Source organism: Vombatus ursinus, unplaced genomic scaffold, assembly GCF_900497805.2.
Source record: "Vombatus ursinus unplaced genomic scaffold, bare-nosed wombat genome assembly UNPS02005659.1, whole genome shotgun sequence".
NCBI classification, from domain to species: Eukaryota; Metazoa; Chordata; class Mammalia; order Diprotodontia; family Vombatidae; genus Vombatus; species Vombatus ursinus.
The window spans coordinates 24,061,281-24,079,946 of NW_020945437.1; the positions used below are offsets into that span (position 1 = coordinate 24,061,281).

The following is an 18,666-nucleotide window of genomic DNA, read 5'->3' on the forward strand; positions in this document are numbered from 1 at the left end:
GAGTCTGTTTAGTACGGGAAAGACATGATCAAATATGCATTTAAAGTAAATTACTTTGACAGTATGTTGGATGGCCTGGAGCAGGACAAACTTGCGGAAGAGAAGCCAATGAGGAGGATGTTTAATAACCTAGAAAAGAGGTGAGGAAGGCCTGTGCTAAGGCAGAAATTGTATGAGAAGAGAGAAGGAAATGTTTTGGGGAAGAAATGGCCAGACTTGGCAACTGAGTGGGTATGTGGGTTGGGGAGGGAAAGTAATGAGTGTCAGGTTAGGAACATGGAAACTGAAAGGATGGCGATGCTTTTAACAGAAGAACATTTGGAAGAGGGAAGAGTTTACAGGGGAAAAGAGTAAGTTCAATTTTGGTTGTGCTAAGTTTAAGATGTCTGGGAATTCGAGTTTCTGATAGGAATTTGATAATGCAGCACTGAAGCTCAGAAGAGAGACTAGAGCTGGACATGCATAGAAATGTACTCACAGAAGATGTAAAAACTTGGAGGTCATCTTGCAGAGTAGTAAAAAGGACCTCTTTGGAGGATTTATGAGAGGTTATGTACTAACTGTTCACTGGATAAGAAGGTGCTTATGGTATGATTTAGACTATACCTCTGGAGGCAATACATACAGTGATAAGGTTATAAATCCAATAAAATAATAAAGTTGGGAAAATTATTAAAGCATTTTTATTTAAATTGGAGGAAATATAAAAGCAAATCACAGTAAATCTGTGTATTTTTTGTGGTTATTTTGTTTGCCTTCACTAAAGTCTTCTAGTGCTTCATGACAATGTGGAATATACAATGACTTCTCAAATTCTAGTAGATCCTACTGAGCTGGAAAGACTTCACATGCCGTTCTGGTGACAAAATACATCCCTCCTTTGAGGGCCATCTCAATTCAGAAAGCTTTATCATCAGAAAGTTGACTAACCATCAAGGAGAGGTGAGATTTGGACCAGAATTTCTCTGGTTCCAATTCTAGTACTCCTTCCATTGCACCATGACTGATGGTTTTTTGTTTTTTGGTGTTGTTTTGTTTTTTTTTACCACAGCAACTCATGATAAACTGAATAACATGAAAAAATGTTTAGAAAGCACAGCGTAAATTTCAATAAGGCTAAATCTTCATAAGGCACAAGCAAGTAACAGAAGAAATACTGATAAATCTGTGGCATAATTTCCTACTTTATATACTTACCTGTTCAGTTGACATCACCCCTGCATATTTGGACTCCCGATGAGGGCTGCAGGAGTAGAGCAGTAAGTAGGATTGCATTGGGAAAATCTTGTAGTGTTTGAAATAATCTTAAGCTCCCACTTGATGCTACAGCCCATCTTTTTAACATCAACATTTTCACAGTAACTCTACATATGAAAAAGAGGTTGTAGTTTAGTGGAAAGAGGGTAGAACTTAGAATGAAAAGAAACTTTGGTTCAAATCTATCCTCTGACACTTGCTAGCTGTGTGACCATGGCAAATCACTTAATTTTTCTAAGCCTCAGTTACTACTTATGTGAAATGGGAATAAAAAACAGATGTAAGAGTAATGCCCCTAATGCCTAGCAATTAACACTGAGGGTTGTGAGGATTAAATGAGATACGGTATAATAAAAATGCTTTATATAAAAAAAGCCATTATGTAAATGTCAGCTCTTATTAAGGTCATGAAATATAGGTTGTCACAATAAATCGACATCTATTAAATGCCTATTACCTGCCGGGCATTGTCTTAGAAGAATCAAAATTAAAAATGGTGAGTGTAAGTAGTATAACTTCTTCACAACCCTCCAACCCGTATAAAACCTGCATAAATACAATATGAAGTGAATACAATTGAATCCAAAGAAGAAAGACTACATGACAAGGTAAAATCTTTTATGGATTAACACTGGAGAATCATACCAGCCTCCACAAATCCAATGCAGGAGCACAAAGAAATTTGTGGATTTGTGTGAGGCCCACCCTCTGGTTAGGGACTTACTTTTGTAGTAACTCTATCTGAACATCCATGGTATCCCTTCATCTTAGCACCTGCTTCCCCTCCCCACAAGCAACATGTGCTGATTCCATCCAATCACATAAAACAAAGAAAAGGAATAGACTAGAAATTGGGCAGGCTGAAAATGTGCTGTCTTTTGACTGGGGCCTGATCTTAGAGTAGAAGCTTCTCTCCTCACCACCCACCTTGGAGTACAGAGAATGCTGGAACACAGAGGATGTAGAAGAGACTATGAGATAAGGTAGTGGCACATTTTGGAGAACCTTAGATGTTAGGCTGAGGAGCTTAAACTTTGCTAGGAATACTTTTTTTTTTTGCTAGGCAAAAAAAGGATAAGTGACTTGCTCAGGGTCACACAGCTAGTAAGTGTCAAGTGTCTGAGACCAGATTTAAACTCGGGTCCTTCTAACTCTAGGTCTGGACTCTATCCACTGCGCCACCTAGCTGCTCCCCCACCCCAGGAATACTTTTTGACCAGAAGGATATGACTAAATCTTTTCAAAGGGAAAAAAATTCAGCAGCAGGTGAAGTGTAGATCAGCTAGAGGAAATGATTGAAGCAGAAAAGATTTCTACAGTATGTGGTGCTAGTAAAAATAAAAAAGGGAGGATAGAGGTCAGAGACATAAAAGGTTGAATTAACAGGACTTGGCAACTGGGTGGATATAATTATTTGTTGAGTAAACATTTGAAGGTTAAATAAAATATCTCATTAGGGTCAGTTTATATTCTGACAAAGCCTAGTCTATCCTAGCTTTTTGAGTACCGCTTATGCTTACTATATAGTCCTTTGTTTGGCATTTAAAGATCTTTACAACTTGGCCACTTCCTATCTTTCTACTTCTTTATTGCCTTTCGTGTATTCTGTGACCCAGTGATACTAATCTGTTTGCTAATCCATGCAAACAATACTCCACCTTCTATTTCCATGCCTTTGCCTTGTCTGCCCCTCATGGCTGGAATGCTCTCCCTCCCAAACTCTGGCTCTTGGTTTCCTTAGCTTCATTCAAGACTCAGCTTATATACCATATTTCACAGGAGGCTCCAGCCAAATGCATATTCTTCCCCTCTAAGATTACGATTCTTATATTCTGTTGTGTCTTGTGTGTACCCATTTATTTACATGAATGAATAAAACATTTATACACTGGAAACACAAGTAGAAAAAATGAGACAGCTAGGTTCTGAAGGAATTGATGCTTCAGTGGGAGGAGGCAGCACATATAAAAAACCACAGAGCCCATAGAAAGGTCCAGAAATCCTAAAGGTATATTAGCAAGTCACATGTCTAGAGGTCATAGCAGCCGGACTGATGGTAAGGCCTGAAGACTTTAGATCAAAGAGGTAGGCGTGGTTTTTTTAAATGACTTAGAATATATCTTAGTGTGATTTGAACATACATGATTGCCCCATTAAAGTCTTTCCATGGGTATCTCTGATGGGGGAACAAGAGTGAAGGGCACCCATCTGGCTTGGGAGGACAGGTAGGAGAGGAGCAAAGGAAGGGTACCCCTATGAACAGTTCTTCCCTTCAGACCACCCTAAATGGGGCCTGGGATGGTGGGGGAGAGGCAAAGGTATGGAACAGGAAGTGGAAAAGATGCCCCTTCTGGCTGTTAGGGCTGAGAGGATAGGCAAGGGAAAGGGACCCTTGAGAATGGTTCTTTCTACTGGTGTTAGGTCTGGGCAGCCTGAAGTCATCAGGAGTAAGCACCGGGACTGTTTTTTCCTTTCATTGTATCTCTAGCTCTTAGCACCATGCCTAGTACATAGTAAGCATTTAAAATATGTTTGTTGATTGGTAGAATCTCTCAGATCCCACTCCCTGAGAGCAAATATGCCAAATGCTATAATCCAATAACACTGCTAAGACATTTGACATTTTACAGGGCCTTCATGTGATCCTGGTCCAGTTATGAACTCACAGTAATTGCTGAAGCAACTGGGTACTTAGAGGGACTTGGAAGTTTAAGTATAGAGGGAGAGGTTTAAATTTTATTTTATTTTTTAATAAGCATTTTTTTTCTCTTTCTCTTCTCCTCTCAAGAAAAAGGAAGAAAATCCTATATTTAATAAAACAAAGGAAGTTACAACATTGTCCAAAAATGTATGTCCGTTCTGCACCTTGAATTCATTACCTCTCTGTCAGAAGATCGCCAGCATAGATTATTGCACTGATCAAGGTCTGAGAGGAATTTTGAAAGCCCTGTCTTAATTACTCCATTCTCCAGCCACCCAGTGATAATCTAGGAAGCTCTCAGTCTTGAATAGGGAGTTGGGAAATCTGGTCTTGATCCCTGTTTCTTCTCTTTACTACCATGTAATGGATCTGTGATATTATCTACGTGGGTATTTTTTTTACCAACACACCTAGTAGCCTTACCTCACCTTAGGTGGTCTTTTAGAGTTCCTGTGGATGAAAAATGTTATCAGCTCAAGCACTGGGGTTCATGAGATTCTCTACTTGTTATTGAGAACTTAGACACCATGTATATGAAGACTGTGACAACAGAATTTAATTTCTGACAAGTCATACCAGCCTAGAAAGGATTTGAATACGAACCCGATGGGCATGACTGTGTCTAAAGGCCAGTTTAGCCAGCATTGGAGGGTTGTCTAAAAGGAGCTAAGTTGTTTTGGCACTAGCAATTCATTGCATCTACTAAGACAGAAAGAAATAGAGCTGCACCACTAGAGTTATTACCTACAGAGTTGAAATCGCAAAGGAAATATTTGAGTATTTGCAGTTATACAAAGTGCTTTCACAACAATAGCAACACAGTGAAGTAAATAGTGTTAAGTGCAGCTGTTGGTAGAGTGGAGAGAGGTAGGACCTCAAGTCAGGAAGACCTGAGTTCATAACTTCCCTCATATACTCTGTGACCTAGGGCAAGTCAGGGGTCACTTTTGTCTGCCTCAGTTTCCTCAACTGTAAAATGGAGATAATAGGAGGACCAACTTCCCAAGGTAGTTGTAAGAATCAAATGAGATAATATCTGTAAACGTGCTTGGCTCACAGTAGACACTTAATAAATGTTTATTCCTTTTCTCTTCCCTGATGTAATCAAGAGCTTAGTTTATAAATTTAGAAAAAATAGGAGTTTGGGTTTTTTAATCACCTTTTTTTTTTTTTAAAGCACTTTCTTTGTGGAATACCACTTTCCTATTGAGGCCTCCAGAAGTGATGCAGAAGAGATTTCAGTGACCACAGAAATTATCCGACTAGCTTCCAGTAAAATTACAAGGGGAGGTGAGGATTATATCTCTTTTCTTTTCCATAGAGGGTTTGAACTTGGAAGAAATTCTGCAACTGAGAGCTCTTATTTGACTTTATGACAGCTCTTTGAAAATGCCTTGGCTAAAAAACTGTTTGGAAAACTGAAAAGCAATCAAACAGAAATTAGTTGTAGACCAACATCTTGCACCATATAGGTACATGACTTAAACATGAAAAGTGACATTATAATCAGATTAGTGGAGCAGAGAAGGAATTATGTGTCAGATCTATGAATAGGGGGAGACATTCTGACCAACAGGATTACAGAGGGTAAAATGGACAATTTTGATAATATGAAATTTAAAAGGTATTGCACAAACAAAACCAATGCAGCTAAAATTAGAGAGAAGCAAGGTAAATGAGGGGAAAAATTATAAAAATAATATCCATCTCTCATTTGATAAATGACATTTTTTTCCAGAGGAAGAAGTCCAAGCCATCATTGGCCATAAAAAAAAAAGGCTCTAAATCACTAATAACTAGAGAAATGCAAATTAAGACAATTCTTGAGTTCCATCTCCTTCCTATCAGATTGGTTAAGGACCTGTGAGAAAATAGGTATATTAATGCACTACTGGTGGAGCTGTGAACTGGTCAAGCCATTCTGAAACTACCCAAAATGATATTAAGTTGTGCATACCCTCTGACTTAGTAAAGTTGTTACTGTATCATAAAGAGATCAAAGAAAGGGGGAGAGGATCCATATGTACAAAATTATTCATAGCAACAGCTCTTTTTGTGGTAGCAAAGAATTGGAAACTGGGGAATGACTGAAAAAGTTGTGATACATGAATGTGATGGAATACCGTGGTACTGAACAGAATGATGAAGTAGGTGGTTTCAGAAAAATATGAGAAGCCTCGTATAAACTGATGGCAGAGTGAAGGGAGCCGAACCAGAACAGTTTTTACAGCAACAGTACTGTAAAGACAAAACATCTTTGAAAGACTTGGTAGCTCTGGTCAGCAGAATGACTGACCCCACTCCCAGAGGACTTAGGATGAAACCTGCTGCCCTTCTTCTGCCTGAGTGAGGGAATTGGGGCAGAAACAGACATAATCTTGGATGTGACCAATGTAGGCATTTATTTTGCTTGATTAGATTTGTTTGTCATGAAGGTTTTGTTTTTCGTGCTTTCTTTTTGGTGAATAGGATGGAGGGGAGAAGAAGTGGAAGAGGGAAAAGGCAGATCTTCTTGAAAATAAAATAAAATTTAATTAAAAAACAAAAAGAAAGAAAAATACGCTGGCTACCTAGTCCAATCTCTGGTCAGCCACTTGGTCCACTAGAAAGAGAACTGCTCCAAGCCAGAAGAACAGCTTTCCAGTTACTTTTTTTACATTATGCAAGTCACTTTACATCCTTGAGCCACAGCTTTGACAATTTTAACATGAAGGAGTTCAACCAGATGGTCTCTAGAATCACAGGAATTAGAGTTTGAAGACCTGGATTCATCTCTTCACTGCCTCACATGAGCTGTGTGATATTGGTCTATCCAAAGGACAAGACTGGACCACATCAATTTTAATGTTCCTTCCAGCTCTAAAATTCTATCCTCTGGTTCTAAAGGCCTTTCCGTATCCATAGAAATACTCCCCACCCTTAATTTAAAGATGAAATATCTGGGAAAAAGTAACATGAGTTCTGAGTGAACCTAATGATATGGGACATAGTGAATGTGGCTTACGGAATAATTTGTTGCTTTTCCAGTCATGTCTGACTCTTCATGACCATTTGGGGTTTTTTGGCATAGATACTGAAGTGGTTTCCATTTCTCCAGCTCATTTTATAGATGAGGAAACTGAGGCAAACAGGGTTAAGTGACTTGCCCAAGGTCACACCACCAGTAAATGTCTGAGGCTGGATTTGAACTCAGGTCTTTCTGACTCCAGGAAGTGGCTCTATCCACTATACCACCTAGTTGTTCTTCAAAGGAGTAAAGGAGCAAACAGTGAAGTATATTATGATCCTAGATACCGGGGGAGACACAACGATAAATAAAACATACCCACCTAAAAGAATTTTCAGTCTTTAAAGACTGACAAAATAAAAACACAATTATGATATAAATGAGTATATGATAAGGATATGACTTAATTGCAAACACTCTTACTCAGGAGAGTGGTTCTAATACCTCCAATTAGGAGGCTGTTAACAGTAATCCAGGCAAGATATGATGAGTTCCTGAACTACGGTGATAGCTATGTGAGTGGAGAAAAGAGGAGTCAGATGAGAAGATGTTACACAAGCAGAAATTACTAAATTTGACAACTGGTTGGATATGGGAATGAGCAAGAGGGAGGATTTAAATGTGACTCCAAGGTTGTGAATTTGGGTGACGGTGCCCCTGAAAATAATAGAAAAGTTTGGAAAGAAGTTGGATTTGGAGAGAGAATGAATTCTGATTTTGACATGTTAGACATCTGAGTTTGAGATGTTTAGATGATATCCAGTTCAAAATGTCCAACAAGCATTTAATAACCTGGGACATGATATTGGATTAGAGAAATAACAAATGTGAAAGCATTTGTAGGACCAAACAGAACAAGTATAATCCCTCCTTCATGTAACGGCCTTCAAGTACTTGAAGACAGCCATAATGTCCCTGCTAAGTGTTCTGTGCAAAACATGCCCAAGGATATACACAACATTTTCGGGGGCAGCTAGGTGGCGCAGTGCCACTGGCCCTGAAGTCAGGAGGACCTGAGTTCAAATCCTGCGTCAGACCAAAACTTGACACTTACTAGCTGTGTGACTGTGGGCAAGTCACTTAACCCCAATTTCCAAAAAATTTAAAAAAAAAACATACACAACATTTTCTATACATAGCATTACATATCTCGCCTCTTTGCTTTGTGCAAGTGGTCCCCAACCTGGAGTGCTCTCCCCCTCACTTGTGCTTCACAGAGTCCCAGGCTTCCTTCAGAGCCCAGCTCAGGTGCAACCTGTCTCCTAAAAGGCCATTCCTGATCCCCTTAGTTACCAGCATCTCACCCTCTTGAAATTATGTTGTTACATAGGTACATGGTTTTTCATCCAGTAGAGCATAAGCTCCTTAAGGGAGTAGTAAGTACCTCATTTTTGTCTCACTATTGCTGGCACTTAGAACACTTAGTATGTGCTTTCTAAAGTTGTTATATATATTGACTTGACCTTTCAGGACGGGAGGTATTTCACCCAGCATAGATGGGGTTGAGGTTGTAAAGACATTACAGGCCTAAGTAAAGTTATGGGGGTGGAAAACACAGCATGTGTCCAAGGAAAGGTAAACAGTCAAGTTTAGCAGAATCTCTCTGACCTCACCTTTGTTCTCTTTAAAATAAGAGAGTTGTTCCAATAGGAAGAATGCTGGATTTGGAGTCAGAGAACCCCGGGGCAGATACCACTTACCACCTGTGTGACCTTATGGGTTGGACTAGATAGCCTCTGTGGTCTTCTGAACCTTAGACCTGAAAGGGAGTTGGGCGTGAGGAGTATTTGATAATGCCAGAAAACTCTTAGATCTAGATCACGGTCCACAGACTACATGGCCAAGTCTGGCCTGCTACTTGGTTACGTATGGTCCTTGGGATTTAAGACATAGTTTGGAGACCTTTAGGATACATCGTAGAGAGCTTTGAATATTAGGCCGAGAAATTTGGGCTTGATCTTGTAGGCTTCAGGACTCAGTTAAGGAGTTCGGGACAAGGGAGTAACATGGTCATAGCTGGACTTTAGGAAGATGAATCTGGCATTGATACATAGAACAGATTAGAAGTAGGAGAGTGCAACATGGATTGAGGAGAAAAGTAGAACTTCATTTCTGATATAGGGAATAACATGCCCATACCTTATTTATTTGTTTATTCATTTCCATTTCAGTGGTGAAATTTCAGCAACGATATGTATTCCCTGTATATTTTGATGGAGCAATGATAGAACACTGGTGGAAATCAGATCTCACTTTCAAAATATACATGAAGAAAGGCACACAGAAAAAGGTACTTCAACTGAGGCATATTCTTTTATTTCTCTCTCCTTCTCCCATACCCATTCAGACTGTTTAGAGTTTTTTTAATTCTTCTCAGAAATGTCCAGTAAAACTAACACATGGAGAAACCCTTACCTTAAAAAATGAATAGATTGGTATGTCACTTGTTTGTCACAAACCTTCTCAAATCTCTACAGCTCAAAATGATCTTTTTCTTCCTCAAAAATTTTTATAGCACACTTCCTGGATTTCTCCTTACCATATTCTGTATGAAATATTAGTGTCATAGATTTATTACTGAAAGGGATATCAGAGGTTATTTAGTCTCTTTTATTTTATAGGAATAGAAGCTGAGGCCTAAAGAGATTAAGTGACTTGTCTTGTGTCAAACCTGTAGGAAGTGCCATAAAGCCAGGATTTGAACCCAAGTCTACTGCTCTTTCAGATACCATGCTGCCTTTCAAATATATGTTGTATCTCCCATCCACACCTCCAAAAAAAAAACAAAAAACCTAATGAAACTGTAAATTCCTAAGGACAGAGCTTATGTTATTTTTCATCTTTGTAAACTAAGCCTATGGCCTTACTCATCATAGTCACTTAATAAATGTTTGTTGAATTGTTGAAAGGCATATCATTAATGATTGCCTTTGAGAATTTGTTGGGAAGATCATGGAACATAAAGAGAAACAGGGAACATGAGGGAGATGAGAAAATTTTGTAGAGAAAGTTGAATTTAGTTTGGTATATGGTGTGTTTTCTTATGTCACTGCAATAAGTTTTCAGACCAAAAAAAATTCAATTTCTTCTCCTATTCTTTTTATTCACACTTACAATGTAACAGGTCTTCCCTGATCTTTAGAAGTTTAACATAGCTTTTCTTTCCTCCTTGTTCCAGGCAGAGTTAATTGGTTCAGCACTACTTCCTCTACGAGAGGTCATTTGCTCACAGCTGCTCTCTTTCAGTGGCCAACTGCCTATGGAGGAGAAAAGCCAGGCATCATTTGGACCTCTCAAGGTACATCAATGTTATTATAAACCTGCTGCATACTGCCTAGGATTAGTGCCTTTTACCACATATGTTCCCAACCTTCAATACCAGCGATCTTTCTTTATCCTGCTCTGCGTCATATCCATGCAAACTCCTACTTTCTAATCCCCTAATTCTTGTAACTCAGTGTCTCTACTTGATGTATAATTCTCTTTTATTGCTACTACTCATCTGTATCCAACTTAACCCTACCCATCCTCAATCTCTGTTCTATTCTAACCTCATTATATACCCTCTGGAATCCTATTCAATTGTTAACAAACTCCCCCTCATCCGAGATCTCTTTCTCTCACATTTTTTCCATCATTTTTGTGTTCATGGAAGCCTAGCCTTTTGAATGAATATTAAGTGGTTACCATATGCAAAAACTTTGCTAAGTTCTGGGAATACAAATAGAAAAAAATAAGATGTGCTCAAGGAGGTCACACCATAATTAGGAAAGTTAGCATGCATAGTAGGACTCAACTGTAAAGCCTATGGAAACACCAGAAGTCTTTTTCTAGAAAATAAATCATCTGTTATCACTCCCTCCCTTCTGATTGTTCCTTTTCTTATTCTCTCCAACATGCTGGTTCAGGAAGTGGAATTAATAAATTCCTTACTCCCCACTGCTTCTTTTAAACTCATCCAAAAAAAAAAACCAGGTATCGCTATTTCCTGTTTTTTGCTTCACTTATATTTCCCACTGTTTCCCCTATCCCTCCCAAAGAGCCATCCCTTGTAATAATGAAAAAATAAATAAATTAAAAGTTTAGCAAAACTAACCAACATATATTTTAAAAGTTGGACATTCTCTTCAACATCTCTGGTTCTCTCCCTGCAAAAAAGGCATGTGCCTTTTCCTGTCTTCTTGGGGGCCAGTTTGGTCATTGCAATTTCATGGCATTCACTTCTGATTGTTGTTTTGCTGTTCTTTCTGTTTACATTGTTTTCCTGCTTCTGCTTGCTTCACTTTGCTCTTAACTTTGTTACCCTAGGACAGTTTGCTTCTTTCTTCAAACCTTTTTTTTTTTTAATTTTTTTGTTTTCAACATTTACTTAAACAAGACTTTGAGTTCCAAATTTTCACCCCATCTCGCCCCTCCCCCTACCCCAAGATGGCATGTATTCTAAATACCCCTTCCCCTAGTCTGCCTTCCCTTCTGCCTCTCCCCCCCTTCTCTTACCCCTTCCCCTTCAGTATTCCTGTAGGGCAGGATGGATTTCTGTACCCCATTTCCTATATTTCTTATTTCCCAGTTGCATGTGAAAACATTTTTTTAAACATGTGTTTTTAAAACTTTTGAGTTCCAAATTTTCTCCCTTCCTCCCTCCCTACCCATCCTCATTGAAAAGGCAAGCAACTCAATATAGGCTATATATGTACAGTTATGCAAAACACTTCCATAGTAGATATGCTGTGAAAAACTAACTCTATTTCCCTTAATCCTATCCCGCCCACCCATTTATTCTGTTCTTTCTTTTGACCCTGACCCTCCTCAAAAGTATTTGCTTCTGATTACTCCTTTCCCAATCTGCCCTCCTCTTCATCATTCCCCTACTCTCTTGTCCCCTTCCCCCCCCCATTTTCCTGTAGGGTAAGACAGATTTCCACACCCAATTGAGTGTGTATGTTATTCCCTCCTTAAGTCAAATTCTTTGAGAATAAGATTCACTCATTCCCTCTCACCTTCCCCCATTTCCCCTCCACTGTAAGAGCCTTTTCTTTTCTGTTTTTTTGGGGTTTTTTTTTTGTGGGATAATTTACCTCGTTCTACCTCTCCCTTTCTCCTTCTCCTACTATATTCCTCTCTCACCCCTTAATTTTATTCTCCAGATATGATCCCTTCATTTTCAACTCACCCTGTACCCTCTATCTATCTATATCTATATATACGTACATATAATTTTTTCCCCTCCAACTACCCTAATACTGACAAAGGTCTCGTGAGTTACAAGTATCTTTCCATTCAGGAATGTAAATAGTTCAACCTTAATAAGTCTCTTATGATTTTCTCTTTCCTGTTTACCTCTTCATGTTCCACTCGAGTCTTGTATTTGAAAATCAAATTTTCTATTCAACTCTGGTCTTTTTATCAAGAATGCTTGAAAGTCCTCTATTTCACTGAAAGACCATTTTTCCCCTGCAGGATTATACTTAGTTTTGCTGGGTAGGTGATTCTTGGTTGTAATCCTATCTCCTTTGCTCTCCAGAATGTTATATTCCATGCCCTGCGGTCCCTTAATGTAGAAGCAGCTAAATCTTGTGTTATCCTGATTGTGTTTCCACAATACTTGAATTGTTTCTTTCTGACTGCTTGTAATATTTTCTCCTTGACCTGGGAACTCTGGAATATGGCTACAATATTCCTAGGAGTTTTCCTTTGAGGATCTCTTTCAGGAGGGGATTGGTGGATTCTTTCAATTTCTGTTTTGCCCTCTGGTTCTAAAATATCAGGACAGTTTTCCTTGATAATTTCTTGAAAGATGATGTCTAGGCTCTTTTTTTTGATCATGGCTTTCAGATAGTCCAATAATTTTTAAATTGTCTCTCCTGGATCTATTTTCCAGGTCAGTTGTTTTTCCAGTGAGATATTTCACATTGTTTTCTAATTTTTCATTCTTTTGGATTTATTTTACAGTGTCTTGATTTCTCATAAAGTCACTAGCTTCCAATTGCTCTATTCTAATTTCTTTTTTTTTTTTTTTTTAGTGAGGCAATCAGGGTTAAGTGACTTGCCCAAGGTCACACAGCTAGTATGTGTCAAGTGTTTGGTCTAAGGCCGGATTTGAACTCAGGTCCTCCTGACTTCAGGGCCGGTGCTCTATCCATTGCACCACCTAGCTGCCCCTCTATTTTCAGTTCTTCCAAGGTGGTATGATAAGGGGCGAGGTGTTTTCTCTCCACCACACCAGCATTCCTCCTCACCCCAGGACCGCCCCTCAGAACTGTGACCCAGATCCAAGCACTGGTAAAGCAAGAGATTCCTGCCTCAGCACTGGCAAAGAGATCCCTGCAATTCCCCTCTGATCAGCCACTCGATTCCCCCTCAGTCTGTGGGCTGGAAGCTCGGGAAACAGTCGCTGCCCTGAGGGCACGCTCGAGACTTGCGGCTGAGACCTAGCTCCTCTCTCACCGCAGTCACAGACTTTTCCCACTGACCTTCTAAGTTGTGTTTGGCGTTCATGGGTGGACATTCTCCACTAGGTAACACCTGTCTCTTTGACCCAAAGTACCTAGAAAGACTCAAGAATAACATGATTGTAATTAAGGTTTGGAGCAAAGTTTGGAGCCCAGGACAGGACAAGCTGCTTGGTCTGGTGAAACTCCCTCTCCATCAGTTTTACATGTCATTCAAGTAAATCAGCTCTTTCAGATTGTTTTTTATCTTTATCTTCCATGGGGCTCAAACTTAATGGAAATGATTTGTAAAGGAGAACACAATCACACTATTTGTTATGTAGGAAGTCTTTCCCCCAAATCAGCTTCTCCCCTTCTTATTGATGTGCTCTTTAAAGTAACCTTACAAATAAGGGCTAAAAGCTACCACTTTATACATATTACTAGGTCAGCATCCCATCAACCCATTCCCTTCCTTCCAGTCCTGATATTCCCTGTCCAAAGATTCCCTCTAGTTCCAAAATATCTGAGGTCCTAGCTGATATCATGACACTTCTGGTAGTCAGCTCTCTCCCTCTGCCTTACAGGTCTCAGTACAGCTTGCAGTTGATAACAAAGATGTTAGTGGCACAAACTCTAAGTCATTCAGTGGTACCCAGCAGCCTCCGATACGTGTTTTTACAAGTCCTGCCAAACAGTTCCCAGGAGCAGGTCAAAGTGCTACTCATGGCAAAAACCCTCAAGCCTGGACTCAAGTTAGTGAAGATGCTTCAAAGCAAAAACAGTACTTGGGACACTGGGGCCCAGATGATCCAGCCTGCCCCATTGGGCAAAAGCCATCAATCCCCAGGGCTTTGTCATCCTCCAACACTACAGGAATACCGATAGACAAATCAGCAGAAGAAAAACCTTTGTTATTACATGTCTTGTTGATGGTGCCTGATGGAAAAGACTTTGTTACTGGAACATCTGAAAAGCAGCAAACATGCAACATATATTTAAACTGTAAACTCTTTAGTACAGAGGAGGTAACAAGATCTGCTATCATATGGGGCACAACGCAGCCAGCCTTTAACTTCACCCAGGTAAACATTCCATTCATCATTCAGTAACCATTTATTAAGTACTATCTATGTGCAGTTTCCACTGTAGTCTTCCAATAACCTGTTATCATGTGGACATGACCCTAGCTTCTTAAAGGCTGTCCCAGTACAATACAAGTTCAGGTAGATTTTACCAAACTGGAGGTATTCTGACCTCAGTCCCAAGAATGGACTGTTTCTGTTGTCTTAGGACCAACTGAAGTAAGCATTGAAAAGTGTGATACTAAAGGGTTGACTAAGCAAAACACCAGCCCTCTTACCACCATCCCACACTGTCATTCTCTTAATTACAAGTTACAGTAGTTCAGTTTAACTAAAGGGGAGGAAGAAGAAGAAACAATTCCAGAAAGGTGAGGTGACACTATATTTTGAATCTGAACCAGTGAATTTGGTTTTGAATCCACAGTCCAGTGTTGAGCTCGTGACTCCCCAGTCCAGTGTTCTTTCTGCTATGAACCACTGAATTCCTGCATATTTGTTCTCACATATTCTTTAACAACATTCTCCAATAGGTAACACCTGTCTCTTTGACTCCCAAGTACCTGGAAAGACTCAAGAACAATGTAATGGTAATTGAGGCATGGAACAAGGTTCGGAGCCCAGGACAGGACAAGCTACTTGGGCTGGTGAAGCTTCCTCTCCATCAGTTTTACATGTCATTCAAGTAAATCAACTTTTTCAGATTTTTTTTTTTAATTTTTATTTTCCATGATGCTCGAACTTAATGGGAATGATTTGCAAAGGAGAACAAGATCGAGCTGCTTTTCTTTTTTAAAAAATTAATTAATTAATTTTATTAATTTATTTTGAGTTATCAACAATCATTTCCATAAGTTTTTGAGTTCTAAATTTTTCTTCCTCTCCCTCCCCAAGACAGCGCGCAATCTGATATAGGCTATATATACACATTCCTATTAAATATATTTTCACAGTAGTCATGTTGTAAGGAAGGATTGAACCAATTGGAGGAACTACAAGAAAGAGAAAACAAAACAGAAGAAAAAAAAAGCAAATAGTACGCTTCAATCTGCACTCAAACTCCATAGTTCTTTCTTTGAATGTAGATAGCATTTTCCATCATGAGACTTTTGGACATGTCTTAGATCCTTGCATTGTTTGTGTTTTGTGTTTTGTTTTGTTTTTTGGTGAGGCATAGCTAGTGAGTGTTATGTGTCTGAGGCTGCATTTGAACTCAAGTCCTCCTGACTCCAGGGCCAGTGCTCTATCCACTGCACCACCTAGCTGCCCAGTCAGGCTACTTTCACCTAGGAAGTCTTTCCCCCAGATCAGCTTCTCCCCTTCTTACTGATGTGCTCTTTAAAGTAGTCTTACAGTTACTAGCCCAGCATCCTTTCAAGCATTATACCATTATATAGACAAAGTGAAACTAGCCAAGACTCGTCCCCAGGTCCTCTGATTGTAAGATGCTTAGTGCTTTTTTCAGGATGCAATATTTACTCCCAGGTACCAAGAAAGACTCCAGAATGTTGACTATAGAGCCGGAACAAAACCTGAGATGGCCTTGTAGCCAAGGAAAAGGCCAGGGGCTTAGCAGCACCCAAGTTGAGATGCCGGCTCTTCTCTCAGCCAAGTCCTTTCACCAATGTAAGCCTCAGCTCCTCCTCTGTAGAGTGCAGAGAGGGGAATGGTAAGGTTTCCCCCAGGGGAGAAGTACTAGTGACAACCTTGAAAGCTACATGTTGAATTTTTATAGACTTAAATAAAAGAGCAAGCTATATATAAGAGATTCGGAGCTTTATGTAAAGTCTTATTTTTCAGTTCTTTGTATATGGAAATGATCATTTTATTTGGTTGAGAATAAAAATAAATTTTAAATTAGACCTCAATAACTATAAAATTTGGAGCTATTAAAAAAAGAAAAACACTGGATTTGGAGTCAAAGAAGAGGCCTAAGTTTGAATCCTGCCTCTGACACTTAGTGTCTTTGTGACCTTGAGCAAGTCTCTTCATGTCCCAGGACTTTGGATTCCCTCTGTAAAATGAGGGCTTCTGTGGCTCCCTTCTGGCACTGAACCCATGATCCTATAATAAGACTATCTCTGAGACTTCTTCTAGTTCTAAATCTAATAATGCTAAACAAAAATGCAAACAAGTTCATTGACTTGCCCCCAGGTTATGCTGTTGATGACTACCAGAGCCAGGGTTTAAAACCAGATCTTCTCAGGGTGCTTCCAGCTATTCCATGCTGTTATTTGGTGGGGAGATTAGCTGCTATTAGGAATTTCAGTTTCTTTAGTTAGTGTTCCTTTCACAAGGGTAGACATTCTTGTCAAACCAGAGTAGAGATAAGTAAGAAATATGACAACTATATATCCTAGAGAAAACAGTGATTAGTGATCACCATAAGCTAACTTAAAGTTTCTGCCCTCTTCAGAGACTCCAAGATTTCTCACCTACTCCTTGAAGCTCAGTACCCAGTGGTTGCAGTTGACAGCTACACACCTGTGATAGATGTGTTCACAGGACATCAGAATGGAAGCCTTCGGGTATTTTTAGCTATGGGCTCTGCTAATCAGATAACAGCCCTGCAGAGGCTGAAGAAGGAAGATGGACGTCTCCCTTCCTACAACACCAGGCCTGTTCATTTTCTGGACCAGCCTGCTACATCCCTTGTTATGGTAGTAGCCAATTACTTTAATTTGGAAGTTAAACACAGTGAATGAGTACCATAATCATGCCCTTTTTTCAGTACTATTTCAAACTAAAGCCCTCTTTGATAAGCCATGAACCTAATTCTTGGTATAATAACTGTGAAATAATAATAATAAAAATGAATCTTTTCTATGCGGTTTGCCACAATCTGGTGCTATAGGTTGTTCAAAGATTATCATCCCGATTTTAAAGATGGGAAACTGAGGCTCAGAGACTTTGTGACTTATGAGCCAGATTCTAAACCCAGATGTCATGAATCAAAGTCCAGTGTTCTTTCATCTCTGCTATGTAATTCAAAATACTTCTATAGCATTTCATAGTGCTTTTTTTTCCTATAAGGAATTTCACATCCATTATCCCATTCAATCCTCATAATTAGTTCCATGAGGGAGATCAGGCAAAAAAATTCTGTCCCCATAAATTCTCTGTCCTCCCATTTAATGACTTCTATTTCTGTATAATTCTATATCAGACCCTGTAAGATAGGTAGTTCAAGTGTGATCCCCATTTTACAGCTGAGAAAACCAAAACTCAGAATGATTAGCTGATTCAGCAGAAGTAAAGCTTAGTCAGTGGAAAAGCTGGGATGAAAACTCAAGTCTTCAGACTCCAAGTCTGATCTTCTTTCTGTTTCATTACGTTACCCAAGTAGAAGCACAAAGCTGACACTCATGTCTACCAGGTCTGTGATCACTGAATTAGACCGTCATTATGGTTCTTTCATGACTTTGAGTGGAACCCTGAATGCTTGGAATTTGTGTGATGACTTCAGCAGGTGTTACTGACCTCAGTACGTAAATTATAATACTTAACCCCCTCTCCTAATTACTAAAATGACACATAAGTCATGCACTTCTGCTATACTGCATCATTCATTACATGAAGGTCTTTGCTTCATGCTGAGGATAACAGAAATATAAATATGATATGGGCCCTAAAGGATCTAAAGTCTAGAAGAGAATCTAGATAAGGAAGAGTACATGTATATATAATAGACCATATTGCCTAAGTATACATAAAATAGGTGCATGCAAAGCATTATGGTATTTCACAAAAAGGAAAGGAAGGTGGCATTTGAGACACTTGAAGGATGGATTTGACAAGTGAGTATTTTCTCAACCAATTTTAGTTAATTCTATATCTCATTTTCCACAAGGTTACGTTAATTGCCCAGCATAAATCTTGGCTAGATCCTTATAAGGCTCTTGCCTTTTTTTCATCACCACATTCTCTCCAGCACTTCTGCTGTCCCCAAAAGTTATGATTGCCTTGGAAGCAAATGCCAGGAATCTTACCAGTCACCACAGGTTTTATAGGCCATCCTTCCCCCAGAAATTAGATAGGCACTTAACTAAGTCAGTATACTTCCTCTGCTCAAAATGTATGTCTTTACATATAAAAGTGCCTATTTTTTTGTTGTTGCTGTTAATTACCTTTTTTCTTCATATGTTTTCAATCCATGGTTCTTATAGCATTGGAAAAAAGAAGATGGTT

At 39.2% G+C, this 18,666-nt stretch overlaps 1 protein-coding gene across 7 annotated transcripts in view; it reads left to right on the plus strand.

Annotated features, from left to right (window-relative positions):
• The window catches only part of C2CD3 (C2 calcium dependent domain containing 3), a 150,372-nt gene that overhangs the window by 56,270 nt on the left and 75,436 nt on the right, over positions 1-18,666 (plus strand). For all 7 annotated transcript variants that reach the window (XR_003567867.1, XM_027848178.1, XM_027848179.1 and 4 more), the window contains 6 exons: positions 5,136-5,248; positions 9,137-9,255; positions 10,144-10,263; positions 13,984-14,481; positions 15,012-15,163; positions 16,895-17,138. Coding sequence is in view for 6 of the 7 variants with exons in the window: in XM_027848178.1 (XP_027703979.1) it covers positions 5,136-5,248; positions 9,137-9,255; positions 10,144-10,263; positions 13,984-14,481; positions 15,012-15,163; positions 16,895-17,138 (1,246 nt within the window). In the remaining variant the exon portion in view is untranslated. The remainder of the gene's footprint in view (positions 1-5,135; positions 5,249-9,136; positions 9,256-10,143; positions 10,264-13,983; positions 14,482-15,011; positions 15,164-16,894; positions 17,139-18,666) is intronic.